Source organism: Epinephelus moara, chromosome 9, assembly GCF_006386435.1.
Source record: "Epinephelus moara isolate mb chromosome 9, YSFRI_EMoa_1.0, whole genome shotgun sequence".
Classification (NCBI taxonomy): Eukaryota; Metazoa; Chordata; class Actinopteri; order Perciformes; family Serranidae; genus Epinephelus; species Epinephelus moara.
This window is the reverse complement of record NC_065514.1, coordinates 12936265-12953147: the sequence shown is the minus strand read 5'-3', so window position 1 is coordinate 12953147 and position 16883 is coordinate 12936265. Positions and strand designations below refer to the sequence as shown.

Sequence of the window (16883 nt, the reverse complement as noted above, 5' to 3'; positions counted from 1 at the left end):
CTTTGGCCAATTGATGTAATATTGCTTCATTCGCATCCTCCCATGACCCTCTACCACTGTGCCAAATTTCACATGGATTGACCAAGTCAGTGAGGAGAGAAACGTGGAACAGACACACAGACAGACAGACACACACACACACACACACACACACACACACACACACACCCACAGACAGAGTTTTCGTCATTATACAGTAAGATATCTCATTTAATTAAGGACATTAGTTCAAAGTTTGAAGTGCAAAAATAGGGAATATTCGCTATAGGTGGCTTAGTTACAACACCACAATTCAACTAACCCTGCTGGATAGAAATTTTCTCAAGCCTATAGCTAACACTTAATGGGAGTTGGTCACATGGTTTAAAATGGTGCTGTGTTTTAGGCAACAAGACAGTTGTTAAGATGATATATGGTTGGATTTGATGGCTCAGTAATCAAAAAAGAAGTATGACAAAGACATGTACTTATGTCGGTTGAAAACACTCTTTGTCACTGAACTCTGCTGACACACGTCCAAAGTCTGTGGAATTTCACAGGTCACTGTTTGGTGGCATCGCAGTCAACTGGCTTGAAGCACTAAAGGATCGACCGTGTCTAACCACATAAAAAGTCCAAATTACAATTTACCCCACATCAAATTGGGCCCTACGTTCCCCTACATAATAACATGAGAATGTAATATATCTGTGGTTTGCAGAAATGTACAAAGCCAACATTTATTCTAGTCCTTGGGTTGGCTGAAAATACTCACTAAATTAAATGTGAATTATTCCGCTGCTGAAAATAGTCCCCAACAAATGCACTATTTAGTCCTGTCTAAGTTGCGTTTGCTAAAATCTACATTGCCCAGCTGTTTTAGGAAATTACTGAGTCTTTTTTTTTAAAAATAAAAATGTATTTGTGACACCATTTTTTTTATCTTCAGCTGGAATCAATGGGCGTTGAGCTGAGAGTCACAGACGGGGAAGTCAGAAAGTATCGAGAGACGGACTTACACATTGTTTATTTTGTCTTTTCACGAGATTTGCTGACAATAAGAAAAAAAGAATAGAGTAACGCCAGCCTTCTCTTTAAAGCACTGTTAATTATGTCAGCTTTTGAGTGTGTTATTGTGCTGTTGTGTCTCTCTGGGTGTGTTTCTACAATCAAGAGTCTAATAGGTGGTTTTCTTTTGCAAATGTATAGTATTTTACATATTGAACCATACCTTCTTCCTGGGTTCCACTTAATCTTTCAATCAAAAATTACTGGCAGCATTTTAGTCGTCATGGATACCAAGCGCCTCTGCAAACATGTAAGGTGCCAAAGCAAACGCTCTATCCACTCCTGAATACGAGTACACACATCTTTTCAGCAATCTCATAGTGACTGCTGGTCGACATTGAGTGTGTATGTGTAGCTCTGCGTGCACATGTGCATGACCACGTGAGCGTGTGTGTGATACAGGCATGCTTGAGTGAATCCACGTTTGATATGATCATGCATGTGCTGATGTCAAGCCACGTTCAGGATCAGAGTTTTACCAGCACAACCTGTTGCCATGGAGACATGAGAGTGGATTCAGCGTGTCATGTTTCTCTGGTCTAATTATGTAGGAAATATAGAGACTGTCATATCGGGGCCCCGTGTTAAATCAGAAAAAAATATATATACTGAACAAATGAAGAACTGGAAAAGCTGACAAGAGTACAGACAAGTCAAGCGTGTATTTTGTAAACAAAAAGGTTACAGACTCTGTCATGCACCCTGAATGTAGCATCAACTTTGCCCCACAATGTATTTTCTTGCAATTACTTTCACTTGTCACATATTCTGCAAAAACTGCCTTTTGGTATTATATCCTGCATATTCCTTGGGTTTGTTTAAACTGACCCTGATTGCTAACATCAACATGCTAACATGCTAACAATTACAATGCTAACATGCTGATGTTTAGTAGGTATACTGTTTGGCATGTTCACAATCTTAGCTTAATGTGTTTGCATGCTAACATTTCCTAATTGGCACTTAAGCTGATGCAAATTGATAAATAAATGTCCAGCATGAAGGATTTAGGGGGACATATTTGCAAAATTGGAATATAACAAGAATGTTTTCTTAAAAATAAGAATGTTTTTGTCACCGTAGAATGAGCTGTTTATATCTACATAAGGAGTGGGTCCTTATATACGAAGTCCAACACTATGTTTCACAGTAGCCAAGAACACACAAACCAATGACTCTAGGGTCATTCCAGTTTTTGCGTTGGCCACCTTAGTTACCAGCCTCTCTGTAGCGAGCAGCGTCAGAAAAACACAGATTTCAAAAGTGAAAGTGCTTTATTCAGTGTTTTAAAAGGGTTTAAATCGCTAGGTCTGTTTGTTTTGGAGAGAAAGGGACTTCTGCAGATAACTCAACTCACGGTATAAACCTCCTGAATGTCTGGATCTTAAATTATCAGAAAAAAAAGTGAGCATAGATTAGCAGGTGCTAGGTTAGCAGCCTGTCTCCAACATGCCAAACAGCATCAGAGAAACACTAAATTGTAGTGTGAGACTGCTTTATACGGTGTTTTTACAGGATTCAATCACCTCGTCTGTTTATTTAGGAGAGAAGGAGACCTCGGCGGATAATTCAGCTCCCAGTAAAAACCTCCTGAACAATGAACACTGAAGGATTTTTAACTGGGAGAAGTTTCGGCTGGTTACAATCTGCAGTCCTCACCACTAGATTCCACTAAATCCCCCTAAACCTTGAACCTTTAAAGTCTTGTCCAGAGGATGGCATCAGATGAAAAGTCAGAGTCATCACCAAAGTTATTACAGTTCCTCTTGAGGGGGAAGTGGATGTTTGTACCTCATTTCAGTCGATCCAGTGGTTGTCGAGATGTGGCTGCGTGCATCTACTTGCTTGTGCAAGATGTAAACATTACTGGTGTCCTCCTCAGCTGAGCTTCAACGTTAGCTAGCTCAGTGGTGCTAGGTGAGCTAGCACTAGATACACGCCTCCTTCTGCATAGTTTGGCGAGTGTAGTTTGGTAGAAAGTAAATAGTTCCTACTAGGGCATTAACGACTTTGATTTTTTTTCAGGTCGACTTATCTGTCAATAAAGTCTAAGTCGAGTCGACAAGTCCTTTGATGATGTCATCACATTGACACGGTGGAGGAAAGTGAAGTATCTCCACACATGTGATGTCTGTCTGTCAAGGCCTGAACATACTCGGGCGGAATGTACGCGGAACGGACTCTGCGGAGGTCCGCGCAGACTCAAAGCGGACGTCCGCAAGCCCTGTGCGCGCAAAGCTCAGATTTTACACTGCGCGGACTCCGCTCCACGCACCAGTGACTGTTCGGCATGTATTTTTCACATCGTGGGGATTTTTCACAGAAATTTTTACAGGAAACTACAATGCGGAAGTGCGCTCGACTATGAATGCTCGAATGACTGCGGACATTCCTCGCAGAGTCCGCTCCGCTTATAGTACGCCAGAGTATGTTCACTTAGTCAAGGATAAAGTATCAGCGTAAGCCAATCAGAGGCAGCGATTGCATTCCGTACACAAGCACCCAGAGAGAGAGAGGGAAAAAACACACAACTTGTCGACTCCTCCCGGGGGTTGTCAACTTGTGCCACTGACGTCGACACGTTGACAAATCGACTTTTCTGTTAATGCCCTAGTTTCTACGTGAAACTGCTCACAACAAGGTCTGTGGATTATCTTGAGTAACCAGATCATGATTTCTGTAAGAGACATTGCTGTTGAATTTATTAAATGTATATTTAGGCACTTTGAGCACCACTGTGTACAGTGCCATCTAGTTCTATTATATTGAAGAGAAGACAGAAATCTCTATGGGCCGATATCTCCAACATTCAGCAACTCATACCATAACAATCTAGACTAATAAACAGCACTACATGCACGAGGAAAAATATGTATTTTTTATTCTGAGGTGAACTGTCCCTTTAAACACACAGGTCACAACAAGCCACAAAGGCTGAAACTACACTGCAAAGACAAACGAAACAAACTGAGGGAATTAAACAGATGTCAATAACTGGCATTGAGTGAATATTAAGCCAAGGGGGGCATCTAGTGGTCAAACACAGACATGACAAAGAAGCCCAATCAAACTGAGGGTCCAGGGGTTGCTGACAGCCTGCAAGGAAGACACCTTTCATAGCACTGGGGGGAAAAAAAACAGTGGTATGTGCTGCTCTCTGATTGGTTAGCCAGCATCCTGTGTAACAGTCTAATAAGTAAATAATTCACTAAAGCAAATATGTACAGGTAGTCTGAATGGGTTAATTATTTTCAGTCAACTAGGCTACTTGTATTGCTTCTGTTACAGACCTACACAAAGCACAGTATCTCCTTTACTGACTCAAAACACATGTTGCTGAAGTGTACTGTCAAGGAATCCTATTACAAATGCTTTAACTTCTATACGAATATGTCATGTCAATAAAATATAGCAGAGTGCATGGATAACATTTTATGACTTTGGGTCAGCATTTAAAGGCTGACATGACAAGGTTCTGACAGAGATGACGAAGCAATCATAGGGAACTTGTGGTAAATACAAGAGGATTTGGTCATCATATCGACCTATAATTAAACTCATCATTGGCTGGGTTAGTTTTAATGTTGCACTGTAAGCAGACAATGTTATTAGGTTGAACTACTTTTATGTCCTATACCCTTCACTTCTTGTAAACAGGGGCTGTAAACCAGCTGCCTCACTGAAACCGCTCCTCTTCCTGAACTGAATCTCAGCGTAAATAACCCCTCCCTCCTCCTGCTGCTGTCCAACACAGACACTTCCATTCAGTCTAGACATTTCCTGTGTCCCGCCTCTTTTGCAGATCTGCCAGTGCACAGATGGGCGTAACCAACATGTTGTTAAGTGAAGCCCCATTCACTGCAGATGAGCATGCAAACATGAGAAGAGGGAACTGCGCTTTTGTTTGGATCACTTCTCAGTTTTTATCTTGTGTGAGAAAGTGAAACTATTTCTCTGAGAGGTGAAATGGCGCAGCAACAAAACCTGATGGATCGGAAAAAGCTTTGCTGTTCGATCTGTCTGGATCTACTGAAGGATCCTGTGACTATTCCCTGTGGACACAACTACTGTATGAGCTGTATTAAAAGCCACTGGGATGAAGAGGATCAGAAGCAAACCCACAGCTGTCCTCAGTGCAGACACACCTTCATGCCGAGGCCTGCTCTGGTGAAAAACACCATGTTAGCAGATTTAGTGGAGGAACTGAAGAAGACAGGACTCCAAGCTGCTCCAGCTGATCACTGCTATGCCGGACCTGAAGATGTGGCCTGTGATGTCTGTACTGGGAGAAAGCTGAAAGCTGTCAAGTCCTGTCTGCAGTGTCTGGTGTCTTACTGTGAGCAGCACCTCCAGCCTCACTATGAATCCCCTGCCTTTGAAAAACACAAGCTGGTCGACCCCTCCAAGAAGCTTCAGGAGAACATCTGTACTCGTCACAATGAGGTGATGAAGATTTTCTGCCGCACTGATCAGAAGTGTATCTGTATTCTCTGCTCCTTGGATGAACATAAAGATCACATGACAGTCTTAGCTTCAACAGAAAGGGCTGAGAGGCAGAAAGAGCTCGGGGTGAGTCAACAAAGGATCCAGCAGAGAATCCAGAACAGAGAGAAAGCTGTGAAGGCGCTTCAACAGGAGGTGGAGGCTATCAATCACTCTGCTGATAGTGTGGCGAAGAACAGTGAGAAGATCTTCACTCAGCTTGTCCATCTTATCAAAAATAGAAGCTCTGATGTAAAGCAGCAGATCCGATCCCGACAGAAAACTGAAGTTCGTCGGGCTATAGAGCGTCAGGAGAAGCTGCAGCAGGAGATCAACGAGCTGAAGAGGAAAGACATCGAACTGGAGCAGCTCTCACACACAGAGGACCACACCCAGTTTCTACGCAATTACCCCTCCCTGTCATGTCTTAGTAAACCTACAGATTCACCCAGCATCAGTAAGAGCATTCTGCAATACTTTGAGGATGTGACCGCGGCTGTGTCAGAGGCCAGAGACAAGCTACAGGACATTCTTAGTGACGTGTGGACCAAAATCTCAGAGCCTGAAGTGGAGGTTATATTGCCACAACCTCAGCCCAAGACCAGACCTGAATTCTTACAGTATTCACGTCAGATCACACTGGATCCAAACACAGTAAACACACAGCTGTTATTGTCTGATGGGAACAGAAAAGCAACAGTGATGGCTGACAAGCAGCTTTATTCTAGTCATAAGGACAGATTTACTGACATGTTTCAGGTTCTGAACAAAGAGAGTCTAAGCGGACGACACTACTGGGAGGTGGAGAGGAGCAGATATGAGGTCTCAGTAGCAGTCACGTACAAGGATATCAGCAGAGCGGGATATGAAAGTGGATTTGGAAATGATGACAAATCTTGGGCTCTGGAGTGTTACAACAACAGTTATCAGATCAGACATAAAGGTATCGGCACTCCCATCTCAGGCCCTCAGTCCTCCAGAGTGGGAGTGTACCTGGATCACCCTGCAGGTATTTTGTCCTTCTACAGCGTCTCTGACACCATGACTCTCCTCCACAGAGTCCAGACCACATTCACTAAGCCACTCTATCAGGGACTTGGTGTTTTTGGTTCACATGGTGACGGATCTGCTGCGGAGTTCTTGAAGCTTGAGTAGATAGAAGTTAGGAGGCAGTAAGTGCAGGGGTGTGATGTCACCTGGTTTGTGGACTACTGTTTTGAAGCCTTGAGTTTGGCATTTTGGTTTCCATCTTGGTTTTTTGAAGCCAGAAGTGACCATATGTGGAGGAGCGAGAGGTGGATCTGAGTGAAAACCTGAGGACACTATGCACAACTTATCAATCACAGGGTGGACATGTCCTAAAGCATACCCTGCTTTCTTGTTTATTTTACTCTAGATGGGAGCATCATTTACAAAAGAAGACTGGAAACCAGCAACTGAGACCACAAACTCTTTAGGAAAATGTTTACTGAGGGTATTTTCTGATAGACTTAAATACAATGTGGCAAATTTTTACCATCACTAGAGTCACCACCTGCTGGCCTTTAGTAAGAATGCATCATTGGCTTTCCTTGACAGACCCAGAGGCTATATAACAGGTGCACTTCTCTTATAGTCTATGGGAATGTCTCATTAGCTTCACAGAGATTCAAACGTGCTTCATGATTTCATAACAGGTTTTGCTTTGTCTTTTTCATTTTGATCTCACTCTGCAGGAACTATAAGACTGAAATGTATAACCATTATCAAACAATAACCCTATCATAGAGCTATGCAAATACATCTGTCGTTATTATCACATTATTATGGTTTGGGCTCATGGGGCAGTTCAGGCGATGTTTACTACAGCTGCTCCTCTTCCTTTGAGAAGCCAAGATATGGCACATTTTGGATTTATGAGTGTGGTTGCAGTCTTTCTCTGCCATGTTTACTCATGAAATTTGGAATGTTTATTTCCAGTACATTTTGATAATGAAGAAATAAATCAGCAGTTGATTTATAGGTAGATTTACAGTCAGTCCAGAAAGACATGATTTATTCCAGTATTTACAGAAACTCACATTACTCCAATCACCGAAGGTTCAGAGTTGCTGTCTTCCTAATACATTTTTAAAAATGCATTCCCAAAGATTTAGCCTCAGGCACACAATATGCAACCAGTGCACTATTTGCACCGTTTTTATATATAAATACTTAGGCAGTTGCACAGTGATTAAATTTGCACCTTTACTTATAGTGTTCATTTATTTTATGTAACCAGTGCACTTTTGCTTTGAACTTGTGATTTTGTTTTCTACAAACCTGTTGTATGATCTTTGTATACAATAATGATGAAAATCTCTTTGCAAATAAACTTAATATTATCAATTTGGCTTCCTTGAAACTTGATGTTCATTCAGTATTACACTAACTGATAATAATAATAATAATAATAATAATAATAAAAATGAGAACTGAAAACAACCAGCTGTCTGAAAATTGTGAGTTTAAACTTACTTGAGTAGGCCTACAGTTTTGAGGTGGCTGAGCTTTACTTGAGTACTTACATTTTATTTAGTTTATACTCATACTTCACCAGATTTAAAAGGCAAATATACTTTTAAAAATATTTTTCTGACAGTGGTAGATCTTATGCACAAAACACTAAGGATGTTATACTACTCTCAACATAGTTTTAACATTATAAATTAAAATGCTGTTCATATTTTAACATCTTTCTTTGTTATTATTATTATTAAATGAATGAATGATATTTATTGTCATTATACTCAGATAAAATGAAGTTTTGCAAGGCCTCCCTCTGTAGTTAAAAAATCAGAAAATAAAATGAAAAATAAAAGCAATGTAAGGCAGTAAAAGTGGTGTATAAAAACGTGTGCAAGTAAAAAAAAAAAACTTGTGCAAGTAGCCCACACCTTTAAAAAATAAAATAAAATAAAAACCAAAACAAACAAAAAAAGACAACTGAAAATAATGAAAAATAAGAAAATGAAACGAAAAAAAAGCAGTGAAGAGCAGTACTGGTGGCGTATAAAGGCCTGTGCAAGTACCCTACACCTTTTAAAAATAAAATAAAACCAAACAAAATAAAATAAAATAAAATGAAAAAATATAATAAATAAAATTTTGGGTTCAGCCCCCTTGCAGTTACAAAAAATTAATGAATGAAGGATGAATGAAAATAAAATAAAAATAATTAACAAAATAATAATAATAATAATAATAATAATAATAATAATAGAAACTAAGAGGGGCCATTGGGATGCCTAATAAATAATACTGATATTTAATGTTTCTAAAGTATTATATTAGAGTCAGAGAGGATTCAGAGGGAACTTATTTTACCAAGAGAACCTCACGATAAATGTATTTAAATATTATACATACACATAACGTGAGGAAATAGACAAAATATCGTCCAGTCACATCTATTTAAAATGTGTATTAATAACCGGAACCTTTTATAGACGGAAGAGCCCAACTGCGCCAACACGGACTGTTTTTGTGTAGCACACCAGAACACGGAAGTGAAGCGCTGTTCTGTGTCTGTTGATGTTTTCGTCTTCGCACCGGGCAGAGAAGTTAATATTTGGGACATAATGGCGGTGAGCGCCGTCCACCTGGAGTCAGACGCCTTCCTGGTGTGTATGAATCACGCGCTCAGCACAGAGAAAGAGGAGGTGATGGGTTTGTGCATCGGAGAGGTGGAGACCACCCGGATCGTCCACATCCACTCCGTCATCATCCTCCGCCGCTCGGACAAGAGGAAGGACCGGGTGGAGATCTCCCCGGAGCAGCTGTCAGCAGCCTCCACGGAGGCGGAGAGGCTGGCCGACATGACCGGCAGGCCGATGCGGGTGGTCGGCTGGTACCACTCCCACCCGCACATCACCGTGTGGCCCTCCCACGTCGACGTGAGGACCCAGGCGATGTACCAGATGCTGGACCAGTGCTTCGTGGGCCTCATCTTCTCCTGCTTCATCGAGGACAAAAACACCAAAACGGGCCGGGTGCTGTACACCTGCTTCCAGTCCGCGCAGGCGCAGAAGGGCTCCGAGTACGAGCGGGTGGAGATCCCCATCCACGTCGTGCCCCGGGAGGCCATCGGTAAGGTGTGCTTAGAGTCGGCCGTGGAGCTGCCGCGCATCCTGTGTCAGGAGGAGCAAGACACGTACCGGAAGATCCACAGCCTGGCGCACCTGGACCCCGTCACCAAGATCCACAACGGCTCGGTGTTCACCAAGAACCTGTGCAGCCAGATGTCGGCGGTGAGCGGGCCGCTGCTGCAGTGGCTGGAGGACCGGCTGGAGCAGAACAAGCAGAGCATCGTGGAGCTGCAGCAGGAGAAGGAGAGGCTGCTGCAGGAGCTGGCTGCTCTGTGAGCCGGGGGACACCGAGGGTGGAGAAGGACGGTGTGGAGGACACCATCAGTTCTTCTTCTGTTGTTTGACTAAAGAAACGATCTGCTGTTTTTCCTGTTGGCTTCTTCACCATTTTCTCGCCTTCCATGGGCGTACAACAGTGTCACTAAGTTTTGGCATTGAAAACAAAATTTGGCATTGAAAAAGAAAATATTGGCCCAAATAAAGTATTTTATTTTCATATTTTTTGCCTGACAATGTACTGATTTTCTCAATGTTTTCTTCTTCTTATTTTTTTTATTTTTAGTGTCATTTTAAAAAAATGCAGGGAAAAATTACACACAAAAGAATAACACGAAGAAAAAAATTAAAAGATATATATTGAAAAACACACTGAAATGCAGAGAGTTATAAATAAAATAAAAATCAATTTAAGTGCCTGTTATTTCTCATCTTCCAAATTTGATCTTTGACGCCAAAATCACTGTTCTAGATCCATATTTTTGAACCTCAATACTTTGTTTTGTACCAGCCGAGAAGTGTCCATAATGTAAAGTATTGAAAAATGTCTAATAGCAAAAGTTGGCATTAAATGTCAGGTAAAAATCAAAGTCTTGATTACTTCTTCTTGATTACAGATGTCTTAATTTAAATCATTATTTTGCGTAATGTATTATACTTAAGTAATACATTATAAATATTAGAATTGAAAAATATTTCAGCTGTATTGTCTTTGGGTGAAGGTTGAAACTAATGATTCATCAATAAATAATCCCCTAATTATTTTTTCAATTATTCCATTAATCATTTGGTCTAAAAAATTTGGAAAATTGTGAAAACTGGCCATCACAATTTCCTAAAACCCAAAGTGACTTCTTTTGTGCGACCAACTGTCCAAAACCAAAGTACTTTTAAGATATTCAGATTTATAATTTACTGTCACATAAGACAAACTAAAGCAGCAAATCACGACTGTAGACTGTTACTATGTAATGCTCGACAACATTGTTTTAAAAATATCCTAATTAATATAATGTGAGCACGCAGAAATTGTGTGCACAACATGAAAACAAATTGGGGCTCAACCATATTGGCACCAGCTGGTTTCCATTAATGTCAATGTAGTGTTAAAATCAATTTGCAGAGATGTTAGACTGCCACCCATCATTCCAGTGAACATGTGTGGTACTTAGTTTGAACGATGAAGATGAGTATGAGTTGATCGACAGAAGAAAAAACTAAAATTAGAACTAGAAAATCGATCTTTAAATAACGAATCAAGCGAAAGTTTTGGTTCCAGCTTTGGTTGTGGACTGTTGGTGAGACAAAGGTGTCACTTTCAGCTTTGGGAAACTGTCATGGACATATGTCATCATTAGGCAGGGCTTCATTACATGTGGTAATGATGGATTAACAGGATTTTTGAATCAGTGTGATGAAATACATCAACTGATCAAGAGTCATCCCAATCGCCAGAAGAAATGTTGGCACTGTACATTTCTGCAATGCCAGAAATTGCAGAAATTCTGTAAATGAAATGAACCCCATGGTTTAGTTAATGCAATCACAGTTTCCTAATGGTTTCCATCAGTTTTGGACTCATCAGCAGTGACTTATTTCTCCCCAATGGTCATAAGAGAATCTAGAGTTTTAATCATTTAACCCATTACTGTTATTTGTTAAAAAGAAGATCATTGTCATATAAATTAAACATATTTGTATTGAACAAAAATTTAAATGCAACTTTCGTTCTTGCTCCCATTTTTCACAGGTTTAAGTTAAAGATCTAAGACTTTTTTTATGCGCTCAAAACTGTGGTGGGGAAAAGGCCTAGAAATACTTGACCCTTAAGGTCAAGTTAGAAGCACAACATATTTATTAAAACTGAGCAACCCTGAATGGTCTCACTCTGGGGAAGAGTCTTTGAGCAGAGTGACCTGGCAAACATTGTGATGGAGAAACATTGTGATGGGGAAATAGATGTCGTTGGCAGAACAAAGTGTGGTAGAACGCCAAGTACGATGAAGATAGGAGTATAAAAATGATCGGTGAACTGCTCAACGAGGCTGTCTCATTGCTGCGATATGTGAAATCTGTATGTGTGTCTGGAATAAAATCCCGTAAATGCTGCAAGATTGATCCTTTGTCATAAGACTCCTTCTACAATACGTATAATTCCGTCAAAATTTGGCCCATCTCCTTTTTAAAGATAATCCCCTCACCTGACAGGTGCGGCACAAGATGCTGATTAAACAGCATCATTACCACACAGGTGTGCCTCGAGATGGTCACAATCAGGCTGGTTGAATGTGCTACCAACTCACAGAAACGACAATGGAAACAGCTTATGGTAGTGAAATGATCATTGAGTTCAGGGGCAACAGCTCTGGTGGACACTCCTGCAGTCAGCATTAGGGACATCTGTAGCACCAAAATCTGAAATATCTATCAAGTGCATAAAAACCAGTCTGAGATCTTTGGCTCAAACCTGTAAAAAATGGGAGCACAAACAAAAGTGTTGCTTTTAAATTTTTTTGTTGTAGTTTAGCTTCGTCAAGTGAGTGAAACAATGCAAGACACAGAAGTGTTTGTCATGATTGTGTTGTACCACAAGGTGTCCCCACTGGCTTCCCTTTCCCTTGGTGACGCTCATCATCTCCATTTATCATTACAGATTTAACATGTGTTTAGACGTTGCAAGATTACCAACTTTATCTCTTTTTGAGTTTTTGCACCTCAGTTTCTCTTAGTTTTGTTTCTTGTTTCAACCATTGTCTGAAGAAAATTGTTTAATTGAATTTTATTTTAAACATAAAAAAAAGCAAAAAACAACAACAAAACAACAATAAAATTAAATGAACAATAAACCCATATACAGACTTACTTAATGAATAAATTCTCTTGGACAACACAAATTAAAGCTTACATGTTTGAACAGCAGTAGGAGGAAGTATACACTTATCTAATCCTTCTCCAGTACTCAGTAATTCCTTTGATGAGTCACTCAAACCAGTTTTACGGTTTTGGTAAAAAAAAAAAAAAAAAAAAAATTAACTGAAGCAATATTGTGTATTTACAAAACCAACTGAAATAAAGTAAAAATAGACAGGAAATGTCTTAGGGTTTAGTTTTTGTCAATTTGTTTAAATTGTATGGGGCAAGATTTAAGAAATCTTGCCCCAGACAAATACCCTCATACTATTAAAAAAACAACAACTAAAACTAATACAGAAACTAATAAAAACTAGACTTAAACGTTACATTTTTAAGCAATAAAAACTAAACTTAAACCAAAAAGCCACTCTGAAAACTAACTGGTACATAACTGAATAAAATCAAAAATTTAAAATGAAATGAAATAAACTACTGAAAAATACAAAACTCCTGGAACAAACACACTTCTTTACTTCAAGGAAAATAAATCAACTTTGTTCATATATCAAATCAATAAATTCTTCTACAGGACTTAATCATGTGTAGCTTTTCATCTACATATTTACTGTACACACAGCAACAGTATGGTAAAAAAAGAAAGAAATAATCTCCCTAGTGATGAATTAGAAAAATGATCAAAACTTAACTCTACTCTTGGGGCGTCGGTGGCTTAGTGGTAGAGCAGGCGCCCGGCCCGGGTTCGACTCCAGCCTGTGGCCCTTTGCTGCATGTCACTCCCTCTCTCTCTCCCCTTTCATGCTTGCTGTCCTATTGATTAAAGGCTTAAAAATGCCCCAAAAAATATCTTAAAAAAAAAACAAAAACTTAACTCTACTCTTCTGAATACTCTGACAATGTGAGAATGAACATGTAATCAACTAGTCAGCTGTGATTAACAGAAGAAGACTTGCAGTGCTGCTCAGTGAAGCCCTAACAAACAAACAAACAGGGCAGAAAATATGACAGCAACAATGCAAATATGGAAATTTAGCACAACTATATACACCAAACAAAAGGTCACATTTTGTCCATTTTGAGCTGAGTCAACCTTTATCTAATTTGCAAAAGCCCCCTCTGTTTGCTGATCTAAACAACTGTTGTTTGGAGGGAAAACTCCAGCATCAACTCTTGCCTGCTTGACTTCCCAAAATTCAGCTGTAGATCCAAAATAGCAAACACCGAGTCCAGCGTAGAGAGGCTCAGTGAATGTGGTCTGGACTTTGTGGATTGGAGTGATAGTTTCAGAGACGCTGTAGAAGGACAGAATACCTGCCTTGTAATCTAGAAACACTCCTACTCTGGAGGACAGAGGTTTTGTGATGGTAGTTTTGCTACCGTTATGTTTGAAATCGTAAGTCATATGCATACTTTTCTTCACACAGTCTAATGTCCAAGACTTGTCATTTTCACCAAACCTACTTTCATCTCCTGTTCTGGCAATGGCCTTGTATGCGACTGCTACTGAAACTCCTAAACCACTCCACTTCACTTCCCAGTACTGACGTCCACCTGTCAGACTTTTTTTACACAAAACCTGAGACCTGCTCATAAATCTGTCTTGATGAACGGGATATGACTGTTCATCTCTCATCAGTGTTGCTTTTCGGTTCTCTTTAGATAATACCAGTTGCATGCTTGCTGTGTTTGGATCAAGTTCGAACCGATTCTTGTGAACTGCATATTGTGATAATTCAGCTCTCGTCTGGGGATTTTGAGGAAGTAAAACATCCACTTCAGTCACTGTCTTTGAGATCTTGTTCCATTCCTTGTTACAAGTGTCCTGTAGTTTTTTTCCGGCTTCTGACACAGCCGCAGTCACATCCTCAAAGTGTCGCACAGGGTGGATTTTGATGCTGGATGACTCCTTAAAGTTGGTAAGGTTTGGCAGTGAGGGGTAGCTCCGCAGAAACTGGGTGTAATTCTCTGTTTGTACAAGCTTCTTCATCTGATCGCATCCTTGCCTCAGATCAGTGATCTCCTGCTGCAGCTTCTCCTGAAGATCTTTGACCCGACTGACTTCACTTTTCTGCTGGGATCTGATCCGTTGCTTCATATCTGTCCTTTTTTTCTCAATAAGTTGGACTAGCTCTGTGGACATCTTCTCACTGTCCTCCACAGCTTTATCAGCAGAGCGGTTGATAGCCTCCAGCTCCTGCTGAAGCACCGTCACATCTTTCTCTCTGTTCTGGATTCTCGGAGGGATGTGTTGCCATCTCACACTGAGCTGTTGCTGCTTTTTCCTCATTTCTGCTGCAGCTGAGACTGTGTTATGGCCTTTATGTTCATCCAAGGAGCACAGATAACAGATACACTGCTGATCAGTGCGGCAGAAAATCTTAATCACCTCATTGTGACGAGTACAGATGTTCTCCTGAAGCTCCTTCGAGGGGTCGACCAGCTTGTGTTTCTTTAATGGAACAACTTCATAGTGAGGCTGGAGGTGCTGCTTACAGGCAGAAACCAGACACTGCAGACAGGACTTGACAGCTTTCCGCTTTCTCCCAGTACAGAAATCACATCCCACATCTTCAGGTCTGGCATAGTGATCAGCTGGAGCAGCTTGGAGTCCTGTCGTCTTCTGTTCCTCCACTAAATCTGCTAACATGGTGTTTTTCACCAGAGCAGGCCTCGGTACAAAGGTCCGTCTGCACTGAGGACAGCTGTGGATTTGCCTTTGATCCTCTTTATCCCAGTGGCTTTTAATACAGCTCATACAGTAGCTGTGTCCACAGGGAATAGTCACCGGATCCTTCAGTAGATCCAGACAGATCAAACAGCAGAGTTTTCTCGGGCTAATCTGATCTCCTTGTTGTGCCATTTTACTTCTCACTGATAATGAATATTGTGGAGCTTTTGAACAAAGAGGGAGTGGTTTATTGCTTCATTCCTGAAGGAGGAGTGCTTAGAAACAACCTGTTTGTGTTCATCCCCTAAAGGATGAAAACACTATCTTGAGTTTTTAATAAATTTCTAAGAGCAGCAGTTTGAACTTTAGTTGTAATCCAGTTTCCTACATGAAGATCAGATGATACAAACTGGACAAGACAACCAAAATATTAAGTGCTCTAAACTGACCCTACCTGCAAAGATAATAATAAACATGCCTTGCTTTCCTTGGAAGTCCACAGCTGTCTTCTGTGTCCTGCTGACCAGATCAGTTGGTTTTACAAACCTTTATTTTATTTTTTGTAATTAATATTCACTACCCACAGCTCCTTTCTCAGTTTTTGCTTTCTTTTGAAATAAGATCTTTCCATGAAGTGACTCTTCCAAGTTTTTTTTGGCACGTCATCATTCTTATGAACAATCACAAACATGTTTGGGCAATCAAAATGATTAAGACCTGACTTGACTTCATTCATGAAACAAAGTTGTTATGGTATTTCACACACACACACACACACACACACACACACACTTGGCCTCAGGGCATGATGAAAAACCGTTGTTGTAATGAACAGTGATTGAGCAATCCGAGGAGTGGTTTCTATTCAATATTTTTAGGTCATCACAGAAGTCAACATTGCCTGTTTACCTGGACCAGTGGGATTTTCCTCTCAGGTTATTAGACTTTTGCAAAAAACATTGTGACGTTGGCCCTAAAAGGGTCTATAAGATGTCTCGGGTTTCGAGTAGCAATATCTCTGCCTCCCTTGTTGATAGGAGCTTAAATTCTGTCTGCATTTCACTTGGGGTCAATGCATAATGTTTGTCTAGTTCAGCTATTGACTATAGTAGCTCTTGTTTTTTTCTCTCTTTACTTGTTAATAATTAAGCGGACAAGAGTTAAGCGGGATTTATACTTATGACGCTATGCCGTAGCCTACGCACGCTGCCTACACTGTTGTGAGCATTTATACTTGTGCGGTGGTGTGTCTGTGTCACTCTGCAGTTACACCTCAAAAACACTAGTTGGCAGCTGGGTTTCTGTGAAGTGCTGTAAAGTTTAGTCGACTCAAACACACATTAAACACACATTAAACATGGCTTATTAGAGACAATTTCAAACACAAGTACACAAATCAGCTTCACTATAACTCGCAGCATTCACGTGTCTTT

At 40.5% G+C, this 16883-nt stretch overlaps 4 protein-coding genes across 4 annotated transcripts in view; 2 read left to right on the top strand and 2 right to left on the bottom strand.

Annotated features, from left to right (window-relative positions):
• The first annotated feature begins 4949 nt into the window (after positions 1-4949).
• LOC126395110 (E3 ubiquitin/ISG15 ligase TRIM25-like) lies at positions 4950-8181 on the top strand. The gene has a single exon (XM_050052297.1). It carries the CDS (start codon positions 5014-5016, stop codon positions 6682-6684), a length of 1671 nt encoding a protein of 556 aa, XP_049908254.1. The 5' UTR covers positions 4950-5013; the 3' UTR covers positions 6685-8181.
• Positions 8182-9018: 837 nt separating this feature from the next.
• On the top strand, positions 9019-10133 carry brcc3 (BRCA1/BRCA2-containing complex, subunit 3). The gene has a single exon (XM_050052324.1). It carries the CDS (start codon positions 9129-9131, stop codon positions 9909-9911), a length of 783 nt encoding a protein of 260 aa, XP_049908281.1. The 5' UTR covers positions 9019-9128; the 3' UTR covers positions 9912-10133.
• Positions 10134-10273: 140 nt separating this feature from the next.
• On the bottom strand, positions 10274-15642 carry LOC126395958 (tripartite motif-containing protein 16-like). Its single transcript, XM_050053760.1, has one exon. The coding sequence runs from the start codon at positions 15640-15642 to the stop codon at positions 13879-13881; it is 1764 nt and encodes a 587-aa protein (XP_049909717.1). The 3' UTR covers positions 10274-13878.
• Positions 15643-15697: 55 nt separating this feature from the next.
• The window catches only part of LOC126395955 (E3 ubiquitin/ISG15 ligase TRIM25-like), an 11067-nt gene continuing 9881 nt past the window's right edge, over positions 15698-16883 (bottom strand). Inside the window, exon 6 of the mRNA XM_050053759.1 lies at positions 15698-15711. Within this exon, the coding sequence (XP_049909716.1) occupies positions 15698-15711 (14 nt within the window). The remainder of the gene's footprint in view (positions 15712-16883) is intronic.